Source organism: Rhinatrema bivittatum, chromosome 3, assembly GCF_901001135.1.
Source record: "Rhinatrema bivittatum chromosome 3, aRhiBiv1.1, whole genome shotgun sequence".
In the NCBI taxonomy this organism is placed as follows: domain Eukaryota; kingdom Metazoa; phylum Chordata; class Amphibia; order Gymnophiona; family Rhinatrematidae; genus Rhinatrema; species Rhinatrema bivittatum.
This window is the reverse complement of record NC_042617.1, coordinates 301,462,158-301,489,373: the sequence shown is the minus strand read 5'-3', so window position 1 is coordinate 301,489,373 and position 27,216 is coordinate 301,462,158. Positions and strand designations below refer to the sequence as shown.

Sequence of the window (27,216 nt, the reverse complement as noted above, 5' to 3'; positions counted from 1 at the left end):
TGGCTCGCAGGTTGAAAACCAGACGCTCAATTTTGCTGGCGTCCGGTTTCCGAACCCGTGGCTGTCAGCGGGTTTGAGAACCGACGCCGGCAAAATTGAGCGGCGGCTGTCAAACTCGCTGACAGCCGCCGCTCCTGTCCAAAAAGAGGCGCTAGGGATGCACTGGTGTCCCTAGCGCCTCTTTTTACCACGGGCCCTAATTTGAATCATTTTATTTACTGAATCGCGCGCACTCCTGCGATTTTTACTGTATCGGCCTGAATATAAATAAGAGGTGTTAAATGCAGAGCTGAACAAAGTTTTATAAAATCAGATCTCCCTTCTAAAAAGGGTATGGAAATAAAACAGGCGGTGGGGAAGATGGGATTCCAAGTCAGCCTATTTGCTCTTCAAAGCAAAAGCTACATGGCTTGTGTACATTTAAATCCAATGCATCTTTACACAGAAACAGAACACTACAGAAAAAGTGTTAACCCAGCAAAATCAAGGCAAATAATTCTTTTAACTGTAACTCAAGTGAGCATAGAAGGCTCTGTAGGAGATTGGTATATGCAAATGTGCCTCATGTATATTCATGATGGATATTTTGTAAACCCAACTGGCTGGTGGGGGTGGGGGGGTTATCACCAAGACAAGTTTGGGAGGCTCTGGCCTACTTACAAAGCGTGTTGGGATCTAGGCCAATACTTCTCAATCTTTTCAAGCCCAAGACCCACCTACATTAATAAAAAAAATATAGTGTGCTACACCAGCCTTAGCAGAGGAGGACTTATGTGGCCAAAAGAAGAGTTAAGGAAGCACTCAAAGCCCCTGCCTCTCTCTGAGGGGACAGAGACACACATGGACTTGTCACAGCCTTCCAGTGTCTTTCAAATTAACTGAGGTGCAGGAGTGACCTAGTGGTTACAGCAGCGGGCTATCCAAGCCCTGCATATGGCTCATTAATGCCCACCTTCGCAGGGCTTATGCTGTAGCTAGGGAGAAGACATGCAAGAACCTGAACGCAAAAAGGAGCTGCTGCACGTTTAAGGGCCACCCCCGTAGGTGCTGAGAGCAGAGCCCAGGTGCTGGTCTGGGTCTGAGCATCAGGCAGTGGTGAACTTTTCCGTGGCGCACTTGATCAGGTCTGAAGGCGCACACCCATTGGGAAACACAGGTCTAGGCTAACTCCAGGATTGGGACCTAGATCCTTCTGGAAACTGTCCTCACAAGCATTACACATTAATTACCGAGTGCTCAGAAACACAATCACCTGCATTTACTCTTCACCCCTGTACTGAAATGAGATCTCTCACCTTCGCTTAGTTTTTACTCATCTGAATTTACAAATTGTTATGCTTCAGAATGCGCATGAGAATAAACTGAAACTGATAAAACAAACTGATTCATAAACTCACTTTATTTTATAACAATTTTTGAAAAGTAAAAATAATCCCTCAATTTTATAACAAAAATAAGTTTGTTTTTTTTGATAGTTTTTTTTTTGAAAGGATACATCACATGAAATGTTGTGTTCAAACAAAGTTACATTTTATGAAAAATATAAGGCTTTAAGTATTAAGCATTTTCCCCATAGTCACATAGAAGGAGAAAATGTGTAACGCTACATACAGGTCTAGGCAACCTCCAGTCCCCCTGGACATCAATCCGCTGGGGTTTTCAGGATATCCCTAATGAATATGCACGAGAAAGATTTGCTTGGACACTGCTTCATTTATAAGCAAATCTTTCTCGTGCATATTCATTAGGGATATGCTGAAACCCCAGTGGACTGGTGCCCACGAGACTGGAGGTTGCCTAGCCCTAAGCATACAGGCGCTGTTGTAACTTAAAGCTGTTAAGGGACTCAGGAGCTACAGAAGAAAAGGACTCTGTCACAGTACTCGAGGTACTTTGGCAGGTATTTACAGGCAACAAATTGCTTTAAGGCATTCATACATGCCACACAGTAGTTTAATTCTTACCCAGCATGGGGACACCCTACTTAAATCACCTTGTTTTAGAATCAGATGGCAGATAATGACTGCAAAGCCCCTCTGCCTCCACTTCTGCTGCAGGACTGCGGACCGCGGACCTTACCTGGTATCTGGTTTTTAAACTGCACTTCTTTGTAACTTAAGGATTCTTTGGGCTTACCCTGGTCTTTCCTAAGTCCTCTTACCATTTTTTGTCATCCTACTACCTCCCCTGCATCCAGCGCCCTCTCTGGGAAGACGTATTTCTTTGTTACCAGGGCTGGTGCTGGAGGATTGTAGGGTGGTCAATCAGGACAATTTCCCAGGGCCCCCCCCCCATGCTGCAAGTCTCCCATCCCAGACCCACTGCCACCCGCCTGGAGACGGAGGCACTGCCCTCTCAAGGGTGGGATTAAATGGTGAGGGACAGCTGTCCTCAGACTGATATCTTTGAGAGGGTTTTAAGCAACGGGAGGTGGCAATCGGACATAGACTCGGTTCTGGGGCTATGAGTGCTAATGTTATGCCTCCACCCCCAAAGACATTTGCTGGGCCCATGAGGAAGGAAATTAAAATTGGAGGAGCACCAGAGGGAGAGTGGTGAATAAAAGTGGAGGATAGCCGTGGCAAAGGGAGGGGAAGAGAGAGAGAGCTAGGCCTGTATTAACATTTTCCATCTTGAGGCACTGCCTGCACGGAATAATATACCTTTCTGCATTCATAATTTCCCCATCCCTCCTGTCTTTATGAACATATATGAAGCACCATTTACTCAACACTATAAGACTGCTGAATACTGGTTATAGGATACTACCTGTTGACAGATCTGCTAATGCTAAGAGTAATGATAATGAACAGCACGGCAGCCCCCTCCCTCCTTACCAAGATCTGAAGCAGCAGGACTAGCAAAGCAGATGGCATTCCCGAACATTTCAAACACTTAATCTCGCCATACGACTAAAATAACAAAAAGAAAGAGGATGCACGCACTCGTTTTTTTTTCTTTGTTCGGCTTCTGGGTATTCCTCGTCAGTGCTGTATTCCATTTAATAAATTAAAGACAGTAGCTTCTCTATTAGTGTCCTCTTTATTCCTCTCTGCTTTCCTTTTTTGTGTTTGGGATGAAGGCTGGGGAGGGAGGAGAGCGGCAGGATACAGCCTGCAGCGCATGATGCTGGTCTCAGTCGCCTCCACCGCCGCCAGACAAGCAGTGAGAGGATCCTTCGGAGCCCGGTAGAGGATGGCCCTTCTTATCCACACACCAGCACTGCCCCCTCCGCAGTCCTTTGGATGACCTGCACTGTGAACAGAAGGGAGGGAACACGTCAACAGAGGGACCAGAAGAAAGAGAACTAATCTTTGGGCCAGAGTGAAGGATTAGGCAGCCTTAATGCATGTGCGGTCTAAAATGCGCCATATCTGTACTGTTAAGGATGTGCTGTAAAAAAAAAAATAGGAGAAGCTGAGAAGGTCGTGCGCAGTTTTGGAATGGCACGTCTTCTGCCTGCGGTCTTAATTTCGTGCGATGATGACAAAAAAAAGATTCCAAAGGAAGAAACAGCTTCTATATTTAACAAATTCTATAACAAATTGTGTATATAAGTTTTCCATACTTTTTACATGACCCTAGCTAACTGTGTTGTTACATCCCAACTTAAGTTTGGGATACATGTTGTGTATATAAGTTTATATATTTCCTCCTTGCCTATTGCTTTCCTTCTCCTGTACCTTCTCCTTTTGCACTTCCCAGTTCCTCATTACCCTGTTTTTTGTAACTGCTCCTCTCCTTTTTCGTTCTCCCCTGTTACATGTAAACCGGCATGATGTCTCTGATGAATATCGGTCAAGAAAAACTTTATATAAATAAATATAAAATAAAAATAAAAAGTACTGGGAAACCTTTGCCCAGTCCTTAAATTTAGGCCTTAAGGGGGGGCTAAAGTCCCACAGCGTTGTTGTTTTTGCATACTTTTTTTTTCTGTGGAATTGTTTCCTTTCCTGAAATCTAGATGTAACACTGGATGTCAAAATGGAATGCCTTTATCTGGTCAATTTTCAAAAACCCTCACAGGATAATTTCCCCCAAATTTTCCACCACACTTAATGTTTATTCATTTGTGCCTGAATTTTCCCTAAATTGTCCAGCTAGATTTGGGTCGGTTAAACTGTAACCTGCCATGGGCCTGTCTCTGGCCTTGCCCCTTTTCTTTCCAGCTAAATTTGTGCACACAAAATTTAGCCAGTCTTGAGGGAGGTTCTTATTAGCTAGATTTATCTGCTTGCTAAACTTTTGAAATTTCACCCATATGGATCTAACATTAAAGTTCTCAGGCAGGAAGGGATTTTGGCTGAGAGTGTATATATAGCTTTTTATTTTTTTTACTCCCAGGGACAATTTACACCCAGCTTAGATACAAAATTGCTTGACTACATATGTTTAAAAACGTATTTCAGTTCCTCATGAGCCTTAGTAATTATTAGCACAGCTTCTGCTGTAACCCTTTGATACCAAAATTGTTCTGCATTCTTGCTTTCCTTTTCATAATAATCATATTTCTTGATTCAGATACAATTAGGTTGTAATATTTTTTGGTCCCAAGTTGTTGTTTTTTCAAACCTTGTTTGTGGGAGTGTAAGACTATATGGAAAGTCTTTTTCCTCTAAGCTGGGACTCTGTTTCAGTGAGTAAATAAATTATTTTGTGCTCCGCCAAGCCATGTCAGGTCAGCCTGATGGGCTCAGTGGCAGCACTGTGCAGTGCCATTCAGGTTTGATTCCCTGGCCTGGCTCTCACTCCCAGGCATGGCTGGGCTCGGAATGCCTTAGATGCAGCACTCACAGTCCCAACCATTGCTCAATGGTGACATCTAGTGGCTGAGACTAGGGTACAGGGTACCGGGAGGGAGTTGTGGTGCACGACTTTCAACCCCAAGGATCATTGCTGCATTGGCTGGAATAGAGAAGATCTTTAACAAGAGGTTCTACCAGGAACTAAAGGAGACTATCTTCTGGAATGTGAATGTGTGCACAGCCTCAGTCCCTGGATTAGGTTTAAATCCAGGAAAACATAAAAAAAACCCTCCTGTCAAGAGTCCTCATATTCTGAAAGTTTGGTGTGGATTAGGACATCAAACACAAAAGTTATTAGGGATATACATACACTCACACACCCTGATTTCATAAACCTTCTTTCCCTTTGGAAAGCAGGCTAATTAATAAAAATTGAGAAAATATCTTAGATCTTCAACGGAGAGGACACCCCTGAAGGAGTAGAGAGAATGAGAAGCGAGCTAAGAAAGCCGGAGGAATGGTCAAAGGTTTGGCAGCTGGGATTCAATGCCAGAAGTGCAGAGTCATGCATGGGGGAGGGGAAAGACTGATGTGCTGGGACTGGGAGAGAAACTGTGGGTGATGGCATCTGATGATTTGAAGGTGGCGAAGCAATGTGTCAAGGCTGTGTCAAAGGCCAAGGGGATGCTGGGCTGCAAAGAGAGGAATAATTAGAATAATTAGGCATACCCCAACTCCTCCCAATCCTAGGCATTGTCATGTCTCGATCTTACTCAGCTCCCGCTCAGCCTACACACCCCCTCCTCAACCTCCCTTTCGCCATCCCAACTCCCCCCGCTCCCTTACCTTCCCAGCTCCCCCCTTCTCCCTCACCATTCTAGCTCCCTCACCCTCCCCAGCTCCCTCCCCCCCTGCTCCCTCCCCCCACCCTTCCCCAGCACCTTGCTGCCTCTCCCCTACCCCTCCCCTCTTTTCCTACAAACAGCCTTTCCTTGAAAGTGCCACTGCCTTAACGTTCTCCTATACCCCTACCCCCTCCTCTCCTTTCCCCCCTCGCTCCCCCTCTCCCCTTCTCCCTGCCCCTGCATTTAATTTTAATTTTGTAAATAAGTTCATGTTAATTTCTTAAGTGTAAATGCATCCTTAACATCCTGATGCATACCTACTCTTAACATGGATAATCATCATCCAGTTCGTTTTTCAAAGTTGTATCCCTGCTCGTTGACTCTCTCTATCCTGGTTCCTAGTTCATTGTAATATCGTTGACTCTCTCTATCCTCGTTCATTGTAATTTCCTTTCTCAGTTAATTGTGAACCGACATGATGTGTCCTACGAATGCCGGTATATAAAAATTGTTAAATAAATAAATAAATTAAAAAAAAAAAAAAAAAGGAGGTGATAAGGCCCCTGTACAGATCCTCGGTGAGGCCTCACCTGGAGTACTGTGTTCAGTTCTGGAGACCATATCTCGAGAAGGATAGAGACAGGATGGAGGCGGTCCAGAGAAAGGTGACCAAAATGGTGTGGGGTCCATATTGAAAGACTTATGAGATGAGACTGAAGGACCTAAATATATATATATATATCTATATATATACACACATACACATATATACACCCTGGAGCAGAGGAGAGGTGGGGGAGATACTGATAGAAACTTTCAAATACCTGACAGGAATTAAGGATCAAGTCTTTTCCAAAAGAGAGGAAACTGTAAAACTAGGGGTCATTATATGAAACTCCAAGGGGATTAGACTCGGGAACAATGTCAGGAAACATTTTTTCACAGAAGGGGTGATGGATGCATGGAACGCCCTCCCGGAAGAGGTGGTGACGACAAGAACGGTCATGGAATTCAAAAGGGCACAGGACAAACCCAGAGGATCCTGAATGGCTAGAGGATGGAAAGGAACAAATGGAGCAACCTTTCTATTACATCTAAAGTTTACATTTCTGCTTGGCGGTATCCTGCATGGAGTGGCAGTTAACTACCCTACAAAAACTAGCTGGGAGACTGGATGGACAATATGAAGGCCAGTTCCAATTCAGCTGGAAACGCAATAGAGTATGGGGAAAACTACTGGGCTAAAAATACGGTTTAAAAAAAAAAAATCTATCAGCCATTTCCAAATTTCATTTCTAGGTATTTGGTGTTTATAATAATTTATACCCTTGTGTTGCTTGCACAATAAATAATTCTTAATCTGTGACGCTGGTGTGTTAAGTGTAGAATCAAGGTTAAGATAATGAGGCTCCAGGCTTTGCTCCCTTCTGGTGGCATGAGGTATAAATTTATGCTTTCCACGATGGCTATAATTCCAAATTTCCTTTCCTAGAGATATTTTTGTGCAAAACTCACACTTTTTAGAACATATTTAATCATGTTATGATTAGCATGAAATGTATCATTACTTTTGATAATTACAGTGTGCAATATTTTGTAATATGGCTTGGTGGCGATTGAATCACTTTGGGTTTGTTTTTTGTTTTTTTTTAATGCAAACTTCAGACTTCAATAAATCTGTTTCTGTTGAATTGTTGGCTAGTGGTGCTCCCATGAGCTCCTTATATAAAATTGTTAAACAGATAAAAGTCTGAAAAGGCATTTCTTATTAAGATTGCCAACCAGCACTGCTTCTGTTGATTCAGTGCTGAGTTTACTCCCCAGACTGCATAAGGGGACTCCTGCTTGGCTTTAGAAATCAGATCTACAGCTCCATGCACGCAATGGGGCACAACTAGGACTGGTTCAGTCTGGTCCTTATGACATGAAACCAGGTGGCAACCTCCAGTTTCTGTCCAGGCAGAAAATACTGTATTCCAGTCAAACAGCATGGAGGCATAAGTTCATTCCCATGGATGTTTAACATATAGGTACTGAACACTTTAAAATTTAAATTCTTCTATAGAACCTTATGCATTTAAATGGAGGGATTTCCACACCAAGACTGGGCATCTAGTGATCTTTGAAAATCCACCTCATTTTGCATGCACCTAACCAGGGCCAGTGCATGAGCATCTTACATTTAGAGGATAAATTTTCAATTAGGAGCCTAACAGCAAAGTTATGCACACAATCTTCAGACTGCACAGAATGAAGTGATTTTCAAACACAAGGTACCCATCTAAATTAAATCTGAAAACGGAGTTGGGTAAATGTATGTGCATGCATTCAGGCAATTCAAACCGGGGGGGGGGGGGGGGGGGGGGACGACACGACAGAATTAAGTGCATTAGCAGCATGCCATCCACACTCATACCTTTGGAAAACGGAAGATGTAAATCTAATATATACTCTCAAAATGCTTCCTCCCCCATCCCCTCAATACTTTTTTTTTTTTTTTTTTATATATTCAGCCAAGAATGTGGAGAAAATGAAAATACATGTGCACGATTAGGCAGCTGAAAATCCACTTTCGGGCCACTGAGTGATAAAGTTACACTGTAACGCTTAGCTGGATAACGCTGCCACTGAATTTACCCAATTAAAGTTATCCGAGAAACTTTAGGTACAAGAGGGTAATTCTGTCCCCCTATGACTTCTTTCTGTGGATGGGTCTGCGTCTTCTCATTGTGGGGTACAGCTGGGGCCTGCCCCTGAGCTTGCTCCTCTCTTAATGTGCCTGTTTCGAAAGGACTGAGACCTTCCTGAAGGACGAGGTGCTTGGGACTGTGCTTGGGACTGTGTATTCTTGTAAGGCTTAAAGCGCTGCGCTCCTCTACCCTTGGTTCTTCTGGGGGAGGAGCACTGATATGTTCTTTTGTTCCTGTCCTCACCTCTATTTCAGCCTTCTCCATCAGCCTCGGGAGAATGGCGTCCCTAGCATCTCCTTGCTGCACACCCTGGAGCGGCTTTGGCACGGCATCCCGCCATGTTGACCTGAGGCCTTGTATCAGTGTTGGCGCGAACCTCGGGGGCGTCCCCCTCGAGTGACGTCACTGCTTCCTACTACAAAAGGTTGCCCATTTGCTGACTCTCACCGAGTTAGCAATGGATTGGATTTGTTCCGGTCTGAAGCTGCTCTGTCACTTATGCTGCTGCTAGAAGCTATCTACACCCTCCGGGGTTCTACTAAACTTGGGTACACGCTCCTCGGGGGCCCTTTGCTTATTTCCAGGTGCCTATCCTGAATCCAGGTACTCGCTCCTCAAGGGCCTGTGTGTCTATCCTGGTGCCTGCTACCAATTCTTCTACCTGCTGGAACACTACCTTTCAGCTACAGAGAGTGAGTACAACTTCTCCCAGTCTGTTCATCTACAGCTCCTTGTTGTCATCTGCATCAGGCCCTACACCACCACTGTGGAACGGGTCTCCTCTGCCGAGAATTACAGACTGTTAATACCTATCCTCTCTCTACTGCTTACTGGGAACTCTATGTACTCAGCTACCAGGGAGTGTGTTATAACATCTGCCAGTCTGTCTCTCCTACAGCGCCTCACTGGATATCTGCATCAGGGCCTTATACCACCATTGTGGGACGGGTCTCCTCCACCGAGGATCACAGACTGTTACTACCTAATCCACTCTCTACTGCCACCTCTGGTGAACCATACAAGCTGCATAATAAATATATATTCTCTGTGTTTGTGCATCTGAGTCTAGCCTGGTGCAACAGTTCCCTATGGGGCTCCTCCCCGTGGGAGACACTATCACTGTTGCCCCTAAGAATCCACCAAACACCTCGATATCATAACACCCCCATTTATTGGCTAATTTCTCCAGTTCGCTCTCGAACAGGAAGGATCCTTTAAAAGGCATTTTTGTGAGGTTTGCTTTGGAAGTCACGACAGCTGACCAATTCCGGTGTTGCGTCCGTCGGTCACAGACGGCTATGACCTCTCTGCCTTACCTCTTTCTCTCCCCTTTCTCTCTCTCTCTTGGCAAGATGGCTGTCTCCAGTGCCGAGTGCCGCAGGCCTCGGCGTTCTCCATCAAGCATGGGCGTCCCCATCCGCCATGCTCACTCCCGTGGCCTCCTCGGGCGCACACATCAGACGCTCAAATACACTTCATGGCGGGAACCTCGGGGGCGGCCCTACCGCATGACGTCAGTACCTCCGGGTACATCAAGCCTCCGCTTCCGCCACACCAGCGAGTTAGCAAGGTTTCTCTTCGCTACTCTGCCTGCTCTAAGTTGCGGCTTAGACGCAATTCTCCAGGGCTTCGATCCTCTGAAGCTCCAGACACCCGCCCCTTGGGGGTCTTTCGCTTCTGTTCCCCTTCGGAGTCCTCGCTACACAGACAACCGCTCCTCGGGGGTCTCTCTATCTCTTTCAGGATATCAGGATTACTGGGTAATCATTCCTCTAGGGCCCTTCTCTGCTATATCCTGTACCACGGACCTCCGGTCCTAACTAACCACCTACAGGAAGACGCCTCCATTCCGCGAGTACCTCTACGAGCCGGTGCTCCAACTCCACCCACCAGCCGTGACACCTCCCGCACTGCGGGCTCTGCCTATCGTGACCATCTGGGTGAGAATTCACTACTGAGCCTGTTGAGCATATTGGCACCTCTTGGATCTGTGCCTTTTCTTCCTGCATACCATCATCTACAGCAGTACAATAAAAGACTGTCCTTTCTGTGTCTGCTCACTGTGTCAGCCAATCGCAGTGGTTCCCCTCGGGGCCCTTCCCCGTGGGTGGAGTCATCTCCATTGCGACCAAGGGTCCATAATGCCACAAACACAACATCTGGAGCCATAATTGTCTTCTTGCCGCCACTGCGGCGGCGACACCCCTGGATGAGGTGCGCCGAGGTCTGCAGTAGCATCAGTGAGGAAGGAGACCGCAGGCTCCATTGCTTCTCCGGGCATGGTTGCATCTCTGGCGAGGATCAAACAGGAATGTGTCGCTAATGCGCAGCAGGTAGCGTCATTGCTGAAACATCAAAGGACTGCTTAAGGATGGCTTCCAGCCTTCTATCCTGGATGTCCTTCAACGCCACTCCCCCCTCCACTAGGATTGTAGTACGTTTTGAGACTGCACAGATCATAGCATCCAATTTGGGGAAACGTAGAAATTCCTTAGCCGTGGGTACAGGACTTCTAGTGCCCGCCCCCCTTTGAAAGTGGCCTCTGGAGCATTCCATTCCAGGTCAAACAGTTCCTTGATGGGCTCCAACATAGGAAATATCATGAGGCCTTACGGAAGTACACCAACATGGGATTCTTCTTTGGTTCTGATGTAGGTTCCGTGCCTGGAAGACCCAGTGACACGAGGGCTGGTAATTCGTCCTTGTGGATGAATGGGAGCATGGTCCGGTATGGCTCCATCCCTGGGGGAATTTCTACTTTTTCCAGGGAGTCAGTTTCCTCTTCTGAGGTGTCTGGATCCTCATCAGGGACGCTCTTGGTTAGGAAAGGCATGTCTCGAGGGACCCGGGAGGGGCCGGGAAGTGCTTGAGCTTCCAGCAGGGTTTGAATTAGGTGGGTAGTAGGGGCTGATTGTGCCTGGACAAAGGTTTGCAGCCCTTTAAAAAATTTAACCCAAGAGAATGTTCCTGGGTCCATGTTGATCCCAGGGGGGATTGTAGAGGTTGCCCCGGAGGAATTTTCCTGTGGGGGCGCCGAGTTGGAAACACTTAGGTCCGGGATGCCATCATCAGTGGTTCCGGATTCCTCTCCTGGCTGTAGAGGGTCTTGGTTTAGTTCTCCCTGGTTCTGTTGGCACAGGAGGGATTCCTATCCAGGCTGTGCGGCTCTTAAGTGGCAGGCTGGGCAAAGGAAGGGTCCCTTGGCTTTCTTGGCTGGCAGTGCCATTATTTGTGCGCGTGTAGGGCTTAGGAACTCGCCCGTTCGTGGAGTTATGAGCGCGGATGTGCTTAGTTTGTGAGCATCGGATGAGCAGAAGTTATGCGCACAAAGTGCGCACAAGTTGTGCGTGCAGGCAACGGAGTTTATGCACGCAGCACAGTTAAATGCCCAGTTATGCGTGGGGTCTAGTTGTGCGCACCGCTGTGCACTCAAACCGTAGTTAAGCGCTTAAGTTAGGTGCTTCGAGCCTCCTGCCTGCCCCGCGCATACCATCGGTTGGAGGGGGAAAATGGCACCGACGACCCCGAAGGCAAGATGTCGACCCCCTGCCCCCCCCCCCCCCCGGAGGGTCTCCATATGTGTGGACCCTCGTACCGAATCAGGGCCTGCCCCAAGGAGGGCTGCTCAACCTGATTTAAACCTCAATTGAGGAAGGACGGTACAGCTGTTCGAGCCTTGGAGACCGAAGACTCAGAAGTAAAGGTTTCTACCTTACCTGGTCTCAGCGCTTATCGGTCGAGTGCCGAGCGGTCTCCAGCTGCGGGGGGAGAGGGGAATACCTTCACCGCCACACTCGAATCTGCACCTGCTGCCTTTCAGCCACCCTGGGGGCTGTCCATGCCAGGAATCGGCCGGCGGACTAAGGCTCACCTCTGAGGGATATCAAAAATCACCTCAGGAAAGTCTCGACTGGGGGAGGGACCATTAGGTTTCACCGCAGGAGAAGTGTGGCTCTCTTCTTAAAGATAAATTTTCTTTCTTCTTTCTTGTAAATGTTACACTATTCTCGTTTGGAATAGTGTCCGCATCTGCTATGGAGATGGAGAAATATTGAAGAGCTAAGCATGCTGCATAGGTATATGTAAGAACATAAGATATGCCATATTGGGTCAGACCAAGGGTCCATCAAGCCCAGCATCCTGTTTCCATCAGTGGCCAATCCAGGTCACAAGTACCTGGCAAGTACTCAAACATTAAATAAATCTCAAGCTACGATTGCTTATTAATTAACAGCAGTTTATGGATTTTTCCTCTAGGAACTTATCCAAACCTTTTTTAAACCCAGTTACACTAACTTCTGTAACATCTTCTGGCAAAGAATTCCAGAGCTTAACTATGCGTCGAGTGAAAAATAATTTTCTTTGATTTGTTTTAAATGAGCTACTTGCTAACTTCATGGAGTGCTCCCTAGTCCTATTATCTGAGTGTAAATAACCAATTTACATTAATTTTTTCAAGTCCTTTCATGATTCTGTAGACCTCTATCATATCCCCCCCCCTTTGTGTCATTTTGGAAAGCAAGCTGTAGAACTAGATGTCTCAGAACCAACATCAGGAAATATTTCTTCACAGCGGGTGGTGGGTGCCTGAAATTCTCTTCCAGAAGAGGTGGTGAGGATGAAAACAAAATGCAAAAGAGCATGGGATAAACACTGCTAATCCCTAAAGGCTAGAGGTTGGAAATGACGAAAAAGATGCATGGGGGTAACCTGCACAGAGCAGCAGTTATTACTCTTAACAGAAAGCATGCGGACTACTAGCCTTAACCAGTTATCCTAAATGCTTTTAACGCCACGTCAGCTTTGAAATCTGACTCAGTCTCCCATCTGCTATCAGGAGAGCACAATACCCATTGGTCCTGAGTCCATCTGGCTACACGCTAGGAAATCAAAGGTTACCTGCTCAAACCCTTTTCAATATCAGCCCCTCTATTTTTGATCACATAAAATGTGACTAAGTCTTTGAAAATGTAGTGCTTATGTGTGTATCTTTTAAACATGTGTGCCGATGAATGCACATAAATGGCCGCATACATGCAATCAGACATATTTTGTATTGTGCGCGCAAATGCACACACACTATACAAAATGTACTTAAATCTACTTAACATGTTCACGCATCTAGAAGATGTGGTGCAAACCTCCTGTAGGTGAGTATTTGTATTCCCTATTTTAATCATTTACACATGGAGATTTAACTTGCGTTATTTTCCTTAGCACTTGTAGGCTTTTACACGTGTAAATCATCGAATTTTGTAATGTGCACGAGTGAAGGAATTTACCAGTTTTACCACTTAGTCCGCCAGTTTGCCCAGTCCATGTCTAGGTCATTAAGACCCCTCCTGATTCTTCAGCCTGAATGAACTCCCCCCCCCCCCCCCCCCCCCCCGTTTACCCTGACCCCTCACCCAGGCAGTATTTGGCTATAAAGAAGTTTATTCCCACTTATACCAGATAATTAGGGGGTGTAAATATGCGCGGGTAACAGCCGTATGTGCCTCACTTTCGCAGGTTATAAAATAGCAACTTATACGTGTAAATGTTGGCCCTGCCCTGGAATATCTCTGGCCCGCCCCCTTTTTTTTATACGAGCACATTTACTTGCACATGTATGTTTGAGTTTTATAAAATAGCAATTTTGCGAATATGTGCTATTTGTGCATACATTTGATATTTTGTACGCGCGCAACTCTTTAAAAATTCATCTTTAAATGTACAACCACACACTTTTGAAAATGTAACCCAGTGACAGAATTCCATAGCATCCATAACAGCATTGGAAAAAAACCCAGAAAATCACATGCATCCACTGGTGGACGTAGACAGACATAGCCACGACTGCGTCTGCCAGAGTTTCCAGGCCGTCAGGGATCCCAGGTCTAGGCCTGAGCTGTGCCACTGATACTTCGTCTTTTCCAGAGTCAGCAGAAAGAAGAAGTCCGGGTCAGGCCGCATCTCCCCACCCATCACAAAGAAGAGAAGGGTCCAAGTGTAGCAGCAGTTGCAAGAATATTGGCCTGATGGCAGATGCAGCACACCGCTTCTTGGCAGGGAAAGCACGGGAACAGCCTGAGCGGATGCGCCTGCTGTCCCGGCGGCTGCTCTTCCTCCATGGCTCACACTTTAACTCAAAAAAAGGACATGAGCAGAAGGAGGAAAGCAGCCACGGGGACCGCAAGCACGCGCCGCCAAGATGCTGTCTCCTGCTGCAATTATACGGTCAGGGCTGTCTGTGGCTTCTGGTCCCATTGGGGGCCGCTGCCTCATGTCACCAAGAGGGTCAAGTTGCTTCCTGTACACACCACCCGACCCACTGCCACCGTAAGCCTCCTCCAGTTTCTAACCCTGGAGCAGCCTCCTCCCCTTGCTGCAGCCTGATGGGGGTCTGGTGGACATGAAAGGAGGCGTAAAGGAGAGTGGGAAGTAGCCGGAGGGGGAGCTAGGGAGATGTAAACTGGAAGAGGTGAGAAGACGGGAAGAGACAGTGGAGGATATTGGGGTTAGATAGCAAGCCTAGAGGGTGAGAGGTGAAGAAGGCTGGAAAGGGTGAGAGATTGCAGAGTTGAGGAGCTCCGGAGGATGAGATTCAGAGGGATAAAAGAGAGAAATTTAGAAGGGCTGAGAGACAGAAAGAATTGGATGGCTGGGAAAAGGGAGAAACAAGGCAAAGGGGAGATTTGAACTGTGAATTAAAAGGAAAGGTAGAAAACTGAGCAGGGAAGATGAAGGACTAAATGCAGGATGGAGAACTTAGGCAGAGGGAGAATGCAGGAAGGGATGGGGAGATGGGAGACACAAGGGGCAGAAAACAGAGCGATGGAGAAGGAAAGGAAATGGGAGCCAGGAGAAGACAGGCGAGGCAAAAGGAAAGGAGGGATCTGGGTGTGTTTACATGTACAGTATATGGTTGGATTCATTATTATTCATTTGGAATTGTTTAATAATTGACAACTAAACCCAGGGGCCTGAATCAAAGTCAGACACTCTGTGAATGTAGGGAGTGGGGGCCCTTCCCCCACCCTCCCCCCTCATTGTTTCATAGCGCCCCCTCCGTCTCCCCCACAGAAAAAGAGGAGGGAGTTAGGTCAGGGGGGACGAAAACGCGCACAGAGAATTCCTTCTCAAAGCTCCTCCTGTACGTTCAGGCAGTACTTTCCATTACTAATATACCTGCATTCTGCAGTACCCACTGTACCTCAAATCCCCTTGGGGCTCTCATTATTGCCACTTTGCAGTTGCCTAATGGCTGCTCCCCTATCACGATGAATATATACACGTATCTTTAGCTTCTCCTTGGTCTGCCACGCCAAGATCTTGTCAATCTTGGGATAGTCCACCCTCAAAGATTTTCATGGCCAAAAATCTTGGACCTCCCACCTCTTCAGCCCCCCCCCCCCCCCCTCCTACCTTTCCCACCTTATTCGCCTCAGCATATTGACTGCATCCCAATTCTATTTATTGGGATATCAAGTCCCACATTTTACCAGGTAGCATGGCAGAGGACGGCTAAGGGCATAGACCCCCACCAGTAGGAAATGTGTGTAAAAGGTGAAGAAGAATGTAATCCCACCCAGTATTAATGGAGCAAGGGCTATGGTTCGGTTTAGAACAAAATCATTCTAACTGGTACATCCATAGAGGAAGGATGGGGTGGGATCGTCAGAAGATGCAGCGGAAGGAGGGTGCCAGTACCTGTTTTCGCCGATAGAAGCCTTTGGTGTCACAGTTGGGGATGTACATGTCCTTCGGGCTGCGGAACACAGAAGCTTTTAGCTCCTGCAGAACTATCACCAAATGCACCCGACAGGGGGCCTGCAAACAAGGGAGAGAAGACAAGGTCAGCAAGGCCAGCTGCAACCGCTGCTCCTGTAGGCTGCTGGGAGATGGGTGGTTCGGGGAACTTTACTCATACACCTTCTCACCTCACAAGTCTGCACACAACTCAACTGAGTGGAGGAAGAGCCTGAACTGCCACCCAGCTTCTGCAGTTCCAGCCTCTCCCAGCAAGAGGTGCTGCAGGGAATGATGCAGGAGTGATGGCTGTGGGGGGAGATCCTAGGTCCTGCAGTCCCAGCCTTTCCCCTGTAGGAGGTGCTATAGGGAATGGTGCAGTATCACTGTCTGTGGGGGGAACACACAACTCCTGCAATTCCAGCCTCTCCCAGCAGGAGGTGCTGCAGGGAATGTTGCACAGCTCTGGCTGTGGGAGCTCATAGTTTCTGCAGTCCCAGCCTCTTCCAGCAGAAGGCGCTGTAAGGAATGGTGTAGGAATGCTACCTGTGTGAGAGGGGGGCCCGCCAGCTCCTGCAGTGCCAGCCTCTCTCAGCAGGAGGTGTTGACTGAATTTCAATACAGCACTGAACTGCCCTTTACCCACCACCTCTGGCTCTTGTTTAATGTCCGCATCCTGAGTGCTTTGAAACACATCCTCTTTGCTGCTGTTTATGAGTAGCAGGTGCTGCTGGGGAACGACGGGCTCCTGTGTCGGCCTGCTCTCCTTTGCTCGACGGTTATCCCTCCGACTTTCTCCTGGAGTCAGAAGAGAGTAAAAGCGATTTAAAGTCTGAGCTTCAATGCATTTCGGGTCAAAATACTGAAATCTTAATCAGACATATTATTGGCCAGTGCCCCCTAAACAGATAGATAAAATTAGCATTATCAAATGGAGATACTGCAAGCAATGGCAGAAAATTATGGCAATTATTAATCACCGGAGATTTTGTTCCCTGTTAGGGGTGGAGGAGTAATCTAAAGGTTAGTAGCAATAGGCTAAGAACAAAAAGCCAGGATTCAAATTCTGCTGCTGCTACCGTTGGATAAGTCACTTCACCCCTCATTACCTCAGGGGATCATTTAGGAAAGATTTTCTCACATTTTGTGTCTATGGAAAAAATACTTAGTAAATAGACCACTTTAGAGTGTAAGCTGGCTGGGGCAGGGAAATACCTACAGTACCTGAATGTAACTTGCCTTGTGCTACCAATGAAAAGTTATGAGCTAAATGCAAATATTTTCACAAGTGATACTGCAGAGGGAGCAATAGGAAAGGGTCATCTTTTTGCAGATGATACAAAGATCTGCAGCAGGGTGGATTCAGAAGACAAAAAAATGAGATCTTGAGGCATGGTTAAGCGTTTGGCATCCAGGGCCCAGATTTACTAAGGCTTTTCTCCCATTCTGTGTCTACAGGAAAAAATGCTTAGTAAATCTCAGGTGCCAACTGTTTGATTGATTGGTCTTTGCCCCCTATGGGTTGTGCATAGGATACATTCTCCTCTCATATTCAAGGAGTTCGCACCTGAGATTCAATGCAAAAAAAAAAAAAGAAAAGCATACAGTATTCTGGACACAGAAATCCACAATGGGGGAAAGAGGGGGCAAGCTAGATGCACCCTGAAAAGAAAGGGAACTTGGGGTGCTCATGTCTGATGTTACGCCAGTCTCCCTGGGTTCCCTAGCGCTCCTCTTGTCTCTGGACATCTCCCTGGCCCGCTGTTTTGGAACTTTGAGATCATCAGATGAGGTCTCTCTCCTGTTTGGGGCACATCAGTAGCTCTCCCTTCCATCATGTACTGCTTCCTTGGATTTCTGCTCCCCAGCTGCAAGGCTTGGCACCCTTTTTTTGCATTAATTTTTAGAGCCTCCTTTACTAAGCTTTTTTTTTCCCCCCCCCCAGACACAGAATGGGAGAAAAGCCTTAGTAAATCTGGCCCTTAGTTGTCAACCACTTAACTATGCCTCAAGATCTTAGATCACTTCTCATTTATGTCTGCTTCATTCAACAGCTTCCACCTTTTGGTGCTGATCTTTGTTATCAGCTGCAAAAAGACATGGTGGGCTGTTTTGGTGGTGGTGGCATTGCCTTTGGTACGGAATAATATGGATTTAAAACCCCAGTTCTCCTGTTCAAAACTTTATTTTTTATTTTAAGGTGTCCAAAGTCCTTTCAATTGTTCAAGACGTTTTGTTAATATGGGTGGCTGGAAATGGACTGATTTAGATTGCGGTACAGTGTCGGTGCATGCATGGCCAGCATTATAAGCCAACTCTGTATTTTTCTGGCCTCCTTGATGGGAGTCCGGGGGCCCTGATGTACATTTTTCAGACCAAGAAAATCTGGAGTCAAGTTCAGGCTTCCAGAAGCTGCCCCCCCCCCCCCCCTTAGGCAACATTTATTCCTATTTTTCGAATGGTGTATTGATATTGTTTTGAATTTATGGTGTTTTATTTCTTTTAAACCTTTTCTGATTTAAAAAAAAAAAAAGACTGCATTTGTTTAAAAAAACATGTATTTCTGAAAAACGGGGGACGCGGCGCAGATGATTACTTTTAAATCTAAGCACCAAAAATGTGTGCTTAAGATAGGATTTACCCTCTTATGGATATTTCTGAACGTTCAAATGTTTCTTTAGTGATATTTCCCACTATTCGTTTTGCTTTGTGACTAACAAGGTGTTGTGACATGCTTTGTTCATACCAGTTTTCCTGAATTCTGCACTGGAGCCAGGGCGTTTTATGTTTACTTCAAGCAAATTGTCTTTCCCTGAGGGCTGGAGTGTGATTGGGCATTTTAAAATCTGTAATTTTTTTTTTTTTTAAACATTGTACTGCGCCCAGCGTATTAATGCCATGGCAGGGACTGTTAACATGTAGCATCAACTTGGCAGATGCTGCAGGCGTACAGCAGAATGGGGACAATCTGCTGCTTGGGCTGCTCCTGCTGCGTTCTGCCCAGCAGTAATTTTGAAGTGGGTTAATTGGCGCACTACTTTTTTTTTTTTCTGAACGAATGCCTGCCCATGAAAACATCTGCAACTGCCGCATCAATAATTGCTGTTTCATATTTTTGTGGACAGGCAAACCAGAATCTTATCATTTGTGGAAGATGCAATGAACATATTCATGCATTTCCACCACCACCACCACCACCACCACCACAGCAATAGAATACCAGGCAGGGGTATATTCCTGTGTTACCTGCACATGAGAAAAAGACATGGCCATCTCTCGTGAGCGGAAGATGCATTTAAAAGCAGCCACCTTCCTCTCCCAAAACCAGGTCAAGCTGCATCCCCTCTGCAAATCTCACTAAAGCCACTTTCTAACTGGGCCATGTTCCATCACTTCTGCTATCACCAATGTCCATCCCCCTTCCTCGGCCCTGCTGCATCCCCTCTGCAGGTCTTAACAGTGTCCCAATACACCAGGACCTTGCTGTATCCCTTCTGCAAGTCTCACCAATCTCTCTCCCTACCTGGACCTTGCCCCTACTCACCTGGACTGTGCTGCATCCCCTCTGCAGGTCTCTCCAGTACCCTCCCCGTCTGGACAATGCTGAATCCCCTCTGCAGGTCTCACCTGTTCCCCTCCCCACCTCGACTGTGCTGAATGCCCTCTGCAGATCTCACCAATGTCCCTCCCCAACCGGACATGCTGCATTCACCTGGCTGAGGATCTTGAGTGGTTTGATTCCTGCTTGATCTCCTGGCACCAACTTTCCTGCAAATTCCTTTGCCATGCAGTAGGGCTTGAAGAGGAGTCTTCTCTCCAACACGAGGGATGCAGCGTAGGCCCCTGGCACAGCTTGGGGTGTACACCCCACATGGTTCCCCTGCTCCCCTGGCACACTCTCTCCCCCTGCAGGGCTCCTTTGGATTCGGGTCCCCATCACTTGCTGACTCCTCTTCAGGTTTACATCCTGCGTGAGACAGACAAGCTGCCAAGTCACTCTCTTCGCATCTCAGGCACTCCAGGACCATGCTGGCACCCCTCACCCTAGTGCCCATCAGGAGCAAAGGCAGCAGCAGGAAACTGAAACCCACTATTTGCATGGTCTATCTGTGTATGTAAATGTGCAAGGAAAGAAAAGCTTTGTCTGCAGCCTGAACTCCTTGTGCCCTGCCTCCTACAGCCTTGATTGCTTTAATAGATCCTCAGTCCAGCCCTGCCCAGCCCAGGAACCTGCCTCCAACAAGGACTCCCTTAAAACTAGGAGGTACCAGAAGCAACGAAGAAAACACATGCTCACTGCTCCTAGTTCTAGTTTGTTTTGGGGGGGGTTCTTCAGTTCACTTTTGCCTTTTTTTTTTTTTTTTGCATTGCCTCTTGTCTTTCCTTCATTTTTTTGTTCCCCTCTCTTCTTTCTGTCTTTACTGCGTGGATTACTATAGGGCACGCTTTTCGGCGTTTCCCCCTCAAGGATTCCCTCCCACCATGGCGATGAGAGCTGACTTCCCTTTCCCCCTGGAGATTCGGGTGCTGTCTCCTGAGGAAACTGGGGAGGGGCTGAAGACCGCAGAGCCTGCTGCTGGCGTCGTCCTCTCCCCTCCCCCCTTCCGCACGCACCAAACTTGCTGCACGCAGGAGGAAGAGAGAAGTGGGCGCATAAATACAGTGCGCGTCTGTCAGTCATCGCTAGAGAAACAACCGAAAACAGATGCAGAGGGCAGTCATATTCCCCGGGACGCCTGCCCTTGCAGCATCTGGGCTGGACCTCCTCCATGGAAAACAGCATGCTCGGGGCGTTTTAAAGCAACGCGTGTATTGATTTCTCACTCAGAACAGATTTGAGAGAATTCTGCTTTTTTTTTTTTTTTTTTTTTTTTATTTACTCTATATTTAATTTGTATATATCAAGCTCTGAGTTGCACTTCAAATTGTAATTGTTTTGTTGCCCCTTTTTGTGTCTTTTGGATGAAAAATAAAGAGTAACATAAACAAAAATAAAAGGAATGGAAAGCTGGTTAGGCTGAAACAACTATTTTAACCGTGCGTTTTCCAGTTTAGTGCTGTTTTCTAATCGGGTTGCCGTTCCATGCTCCCTTTAATCTAATTCTCCTCTTAATTTTGAGCATGTTCTTTCCCACCTTTTGTTTATCCATGTGAGCAGGAAAGCAATCTTCTAGATTCCCCTTTGTATTCTTCTTCTTCCTGTTTGAGGCTCAGGCCGTTGCTCCTGCTCTTGATCTTAAGCTTTGGGCTGGCTTCAGAATGTGGATTTTCCACATCAAATGAATCTGTTTCCTTCCTTCCTTCCATTCATGCAGGCCTTTAAGCCCATTTTACTGGGTCCACTTTGTATGCTTTCCAAGATAGGAATGTTAGAAAGAATTATATAAAAAGGATTAATGTCCATAGGCACATTATAAGTCTCCAAAAAAGGGAAAGAAATTCATTCACTACATGTAGCATGCAGGAAGAAAATGTGAATATTTATTTTAAAAAAATGTATAGCCCACATAAATCCATCTTCAGGGAACCCAGTCTCTAAAAAAAATGGTTTCTATGGAAACAGAAACTATAAAATGTTAACTGCTGCTCCCTCATCCAGCATTTTGGCACTTAGCAATATAAGCAGACAGAGAAAGAGACAAGGAAAAAATAAGACACTTTCAGAGCCACCTCCCCATAGTCCCAAAGTCACATACTTCTATGCTTCCACACATCCACATTTGTCAACACTCTCAATCATACACAAATATACACCCAAACTCCCCATACACCATATCACCTACTTACACATACCTCAACATCGGTCCACAAACCCCTCCATCCACCTGTCCATTGCCAGCTGACTGGTATACATTTCACTGGTAGGAATGCTGGGCAAAATGGATTGGGTGGGGGTTCAATGAATAGAGCTAATTTCTGCTATTTTATTAATCTATGCATGATCTCAGGCTTTGCCCTCGCTTCCCCACGATTAAGAATCTTCTGTGCTTATCCCAGGCTTTCTTGGGGACTGGAAACACCTCTGAGACTAAAATAATGGCCTTTCTTCATGTCCTCCATGAATAATGGAGTTTTCTTTTTAAGTGGAAGGCAGAGCCCTTGAGAAGAATTTTGTGCAATCTCTGGTGCTTGGCACACAAAATCGGTCATAGTCCCATCCTCAGCCAAGAGATCAGCCTCCCTATTTTGGATCAGAGATCATAAATAGGGTCCCATTTTTGTAATTGATGGAAGTGTGTGAAAAGTTCTTCCTCCTTGGTAGCTGTGCAGTTACAGAATGTTGTTAGGATTTTGCCTGCTACGTAGTCTTATCCTACCTTCCTGACTCCTGCATTGACAGCTCCCCACTAGCAGAGGCAATCTGTAAACCTCTCCACTAGCCTTACATGCTCCTCCTCTGCCTTGCCACACCCCAGCCTCATCCATATGTAAGCCAGCCTTGCCAGAAGCTCCTCGGCTTCTCATGGTATCACTTCTTGCTCCGTGACCTGCCCCATGTTCTTTGTCTTGTCTTGTGGCCTAAGAGCCTTCCTACTTTGTGGACTTCAGACCTTCTTATCGTGTGGCCTTCAAGCCTTCCTGCTTTGTGGCCTTGCTTGTATCCTGCCTTGTCTCTTGTCTTGAGGCCCTTGGGCCTACTCTGCCTGATATCCTATCTTGAGGCCTTCGGCTTATTCTCTCTTGTATCTGCCTTGAGGCCTTCGGCTATACTCTTCCTGTATCCTGACTTGTAGTCTTCGGGCTTATATGTTCTGTTTCTTGTTATCCTTGTCTGTCTTGTCTAAACCTTGCTAGTCTGCCTTGTCGGTCTTGTCCTTGGTTAGTCATGTTTGTTCTAGTATCCTGTCCACCCTTGCCTGTACCAGAGTCCCATTATATCTTGTCTCACCCTATGTCTTGTCTAGTTCCAGGTCCTGCCCTCTATCTAGTCTTGCCTTGCCCAGCCTGTCAAGTTTTGCCTGCCTTGCTCAGCCCTGCCTTCCTTATCCAGCCTCACCTGCCTCGTTCAGCATGCTCAGCTCTGCCTGCCTCGTCCAAGCCTTGCCTTCAACCTTGCTTGTCTGGCCTAGCCTTCAGCCTCACCTCTCCAGCCTTCCCTGTCTAGTCTAGTTCCAGCTTGTATGGATTCACAACCCTGATGTACTGCCAATGCAGAGACCTACTGGCCCGCAGAACCCAAGGGCCCAACCTGTGGGGAAGGATGCTGGCTAGACAGAAGACCTTACAATAGACTATTCCAGCCCTATATATAACATGTAATCATATAATGAAGTATTTTAAACATACATACAAAATTATTTATTGTCATACATCAAATACTTTATTTATACAATTCAACATATGCCATCATATATTATACATAATCACCTTTACCAATCATAAATAATATAATGTGGCATCGCACCCCACTCTTTTAATAATGTACAAAGATCATCATTTCAAAAAGCCATAAAAACAAAAACATTCATACAACCATACATAACATATTCACACATTAAAAAATACCCATCCTAAAACCCAGCAATACAAATATTTCCAATCATTTCCAATATAAATACCTTCAAGCGATCCTAATTCTGATATCTTCAATCAATCCCAGTCACCAATAACGATGTTTTCAATCAACCCCGACAAGGTCCCTCGTTTCACCTCAATAGGCTTCGTCAGGGGATATTCTTATCTTCTACTCCTAGTCTCAATCAATATCGTGAATGTCCACACCCACAATCTTACAACAATCTCTAACGGGTGCTGCCACAGAACATTTATTTTATGTCCTCATTAATCGCTTGCCGATTCCATAAAATCACTCCGAAACTCTCTCAATCTCCAATGTAAGGTGAGACGGCTGGCGGCGTCCATCGGAGGTGCGGGAAAGACATATTGGTTGCGATATTTGGAACTAGATTTGAGTGAGTCCAGTACATGAGTTGCCGAGGGTTGATTTGAAGAGGAAAGCTGGTAATACAATATTACATTGGAGAAGGAGAGAGTTTCGGAGTGATTTTACAGAATCGGCAAGCGATTAATGAGGACATAAAGTAAATGTTCTATGGCAGTACCCGTTAGAGATTGTTGTAGAGATTGTATATGATTACATGTTAAATAAAGGGGTGAATAGTCTATTGTATGATCATATATACATATTATTGTATACCTCTGTTCGGAGAATGTCGTTGTTGCTAATATACAGAGGGGATCACTTACTCTTGATTGTTGGACAGAAGACCAGCCTATGTTCCATCCAGAGTCCTGCTTGCAGACCCGTGCTGTTCTCCAGGAGGTGTCCCCCTAACCCCTGAAGCCCTAACAAATATGACATGTGAGTCTAGCAAAAGTACAAAAGCAGCAGTGCTACCTATGTCTTTCAAAACACCAATCTGCCTGTTTATTGGCTCTGTTATGCTATCTGATTTTCTTTTTACTATGTCACCTTTGTTTATTTGAACAAAGAGGTTATGGCCCTTATTCAATAAAACATTTTGTTCCATAAGCACAGAATGGGAAAAAGTCATCTTTTTAATAAGGCCCAATATTTCTTCTGTGGAGGAAGAAAAGCAGCCTAGTGGTTAGAGCAGGGATGGTGAACTCTGGTCTTCAAATGCCTCAAACAGGTCTGATTGGCAGGATTCACACAATGAATATTAATGAGATATATTGGCATACAATTCAAACTGGTTCGACCTGCCTTTTACCCCATACCAATCATCAAGACCCATCAGAACAGCCAATAAAGGCACCCTTATTCTACCCCCACTTAAAACTGCCTGCCTCTCCTCAACATGGGACCGTGCCTTATCAATTGCTGGACCGTCCCTATGGAATACTCTTCCCCCCATCCTGTGCCTTGAACCATACTCCATTAAATTTAAGAAGAAATTAAAAACCTGGTTATTCAAACGTTCCTACCCAGAATAGGACCTTGTTTACTTGCACCCCCCCTGGTCTGCTGCCCCAAGATACTGCACATTAAGCCTCTACTTAAGTCTCTACTGAGTTACCTCTTGTTGTATTAACTATTTCTTCCATGCTGTTCTCAAGTTATCCCCCCTTCTAGTTACGCTCCCTTGTTATCATGTAATTTCAGTTCTGCTGTTTAATTGTGAACCGGTATGATGTCCCTACTAATACCGGTATATAAAAGATGTTAAATAAATACATAAATTAATTAATAAATAAATACAAAGGATGCAAGAACCAGGATAATTTGCATTTTTCAGCTTTCCTGAAAACCGTTCTTGGATTAGAGCATTGGACTGGGATTCAAGAGATATCCTGGGATAAGCATTAAGACTTCCCTCTGCCCCCAATTCTGTGTGCAACCCCGACTAGGGTCACCAGGCAGTGTGGTAGAATGTTCTGGAGGGCTCCAGCTTTCCAGGTTCATTAAGGAGGGTTCTGCTCTCTTCAAAGTTATCCAGAGGACAGAGAATTCTGGTATTGTAGAGCTCATGTACTTTGCATCTGCCCTTCCTGTTAAGGATGGGGAATGGGGGATTAGGAAGTGATGTTTGCAGAGGATGAGGTCATTTTTTTCGGATAAGGTAGAAGTAATAGGAGTTACATGCCCTCTAAAGGAGGATGGGTGTTTGATGGAAGGTTTTCAAGATGCTTTTCCAGGCATTTTAACAGAGAGAGATGGAGTTGGAAGTGTAAGGGTTCCTGAGATATAGGTAATTATTAGTGTTTTGAAGAGACTGATAGATTCCTGCAGCCATCCAGTAGATGGACCCTGAAGTCAAAGAGGTGCTGTGCTTGCTGGGGAAGCTCCAGGAAAGAAATTGACCCCTTCTACCCAGCAGGGGCAGCTCAAGGTAATCTGCTGCCTAAGGCGAGGGATGAGATGGCTTCTCGCCCGCTCCCCACCTGCCCGCTCCCCCTCTACTCCCCCATAGGCTCCCTCTCTCTGGCACCCACACGAAAGCACCCCCACACATGCTCTCTCACCCCCCCCCCCAGGCTCACAATTTCTCTCACACACATAAGCTGCCATTCACACATACACACACAAGCTGCCTCACACACACACACACACACAAGCTGCCTCTTAAACTCACACATACATACACACACACACACAAGCAAGCTGCCTCTAAGACTCACACAAGCTGCATCTCAAACTCACACACATACACACATGCTGCCTCTCACACAAGCACACACACATACAAGTAAGCTGCCTCTTTCTCATGTGGGGCCTCTCTCCAGTCTTCGGCCGCCATCAGCCTTAGCTCTGGCAGCAGCCCTGAGCCTTTTTTCATTCTTCAGCCGCCGCCAGCCTGTGCTCCAGCATCAGCCCCCAGCCTCTCTCCATACTTTGGCTGCTGCTGGCCTGAGCTGAGGCAGCCGCAGGCAGGGTGAGAAGGGCAGGGTGAGACGGACACCACAGCAGAGTTCTGAGAGAGGCATTTTTTTTGCCACCTCTAAATTCTGCTGCCTGAAGCAGCCGCCTCACCCTGCCTCATTATAAAACTGCTCCTGCTGCCCAGGAGACTTTGCGGCTAAGTGGCATTTTTGTAATTTCTTCCTCAAAGAAAATTATTTGAAGAAAAAGGTTTCTGCTGATCTTGTTTGAGTTTTTGGACTGTATCCTGTGTTTTAATTGAAGATTTCTCCTGTGAAGAATTATTTTACCTTTGAACTTTCAATATAGTTTTTTAATTTGAGACCAAAAATTGTTGTGAACATTGGACTCTGATACAGTTGGTAAGTCTTCCCTTGGGCATCCCAGACACTGATCTGGTCCCTGCTAGCAATCCCTGGAGGATCCTGATTGCTCCCAGAGCTTCAGCAGTACAAATAACCCCTTCTGCAGCCTCCGAAGGTGACCCCAGGGACAGAGGGGGTTACATGTGCATGAACTTGGCTAAGTCAATAAGGACCTAAATCACTGAAAATGTTCTCGCATTCTATGTCTATGGGGGAAAATGTTTAGTATATCAGACCTTTTATCTCCCTGTTCCTTAGAAACCCATTTAATACAAGAATAAGAAATACCCATTAACACTCACTTCAATATTTATTTATTACAAAATTAAAACAATCAAACACACTTATGATATACAAAATGTTCTCCTATAAAAACCATCCCACCCAGTAATTTCAACATAAATTACAACTCCCTACAAAAATTGTAATTACATAAACAAATACAGATTTCCCCCAATTACACAATCATATTCAAAAATTACCCAAAATAGAATG

At 45.9% G+C, this 27,216-nt stretch overlaps 1 protein-coding gene across 1 annotated transcript; it reads right to left on the bottom strand.

Moving 5' to 3' along the window:
* Positions 1 to 1,380: 1,380 nt before the first annotated feature.
* Positions 1,381 to 20,326, bottom strand: IGFBP6 (insulin like growth factor binding protein 6). The gene is made up of 4 exons (XM_029595058.1): positions 19,724 to 20,326; positions 16,658 to 16,809; positions 15,973 to 16,092; positions 1,381 to 3,255 (listed from the first exon to the last, which is right to left on the bottom strand). Exons 1-4 carry the CDS (start codon positions 20,109 to 20,111, stop codon positions 3,136 to 3,138), a joined length of 780 nt encoding a protein of 259 aa, XP_029450918.1. The 5' UTR covers positions 20,112 to 20,326; the 3' UTR covers positions 1,381 to 3,135.
* Between the last annotated feature and the right edge of the window lie 6,890 nt (positions 20,327 to 27,216).

Excerpts from the sequence above, each read along its gene's own strand:
- IGFBP6 (XM_029595058.1), bottom strand. The coding sequence starts at position 20,111 with ATGCAAATAGTGGGTTTCAGTTTCCTGCTGCTGCCTTTGCTCCTGATG. Across the intron at positions 16,810-19,723 it reads CACTCAAGATCCTCAGCCAG|GAGAAAGTCGGAGGGATAAC; the intron begins GTGAATGCAGCA and ends TTCTGACTCCAG. Across the intron at positions 16,093-16,657 it reads TTAAACAAGAGCCAGAGGTG|GCCCCCTGTCGGGTGCATTT; the intron begins GTGGGTAAAGGG and ends CCTTGTTTGCAG.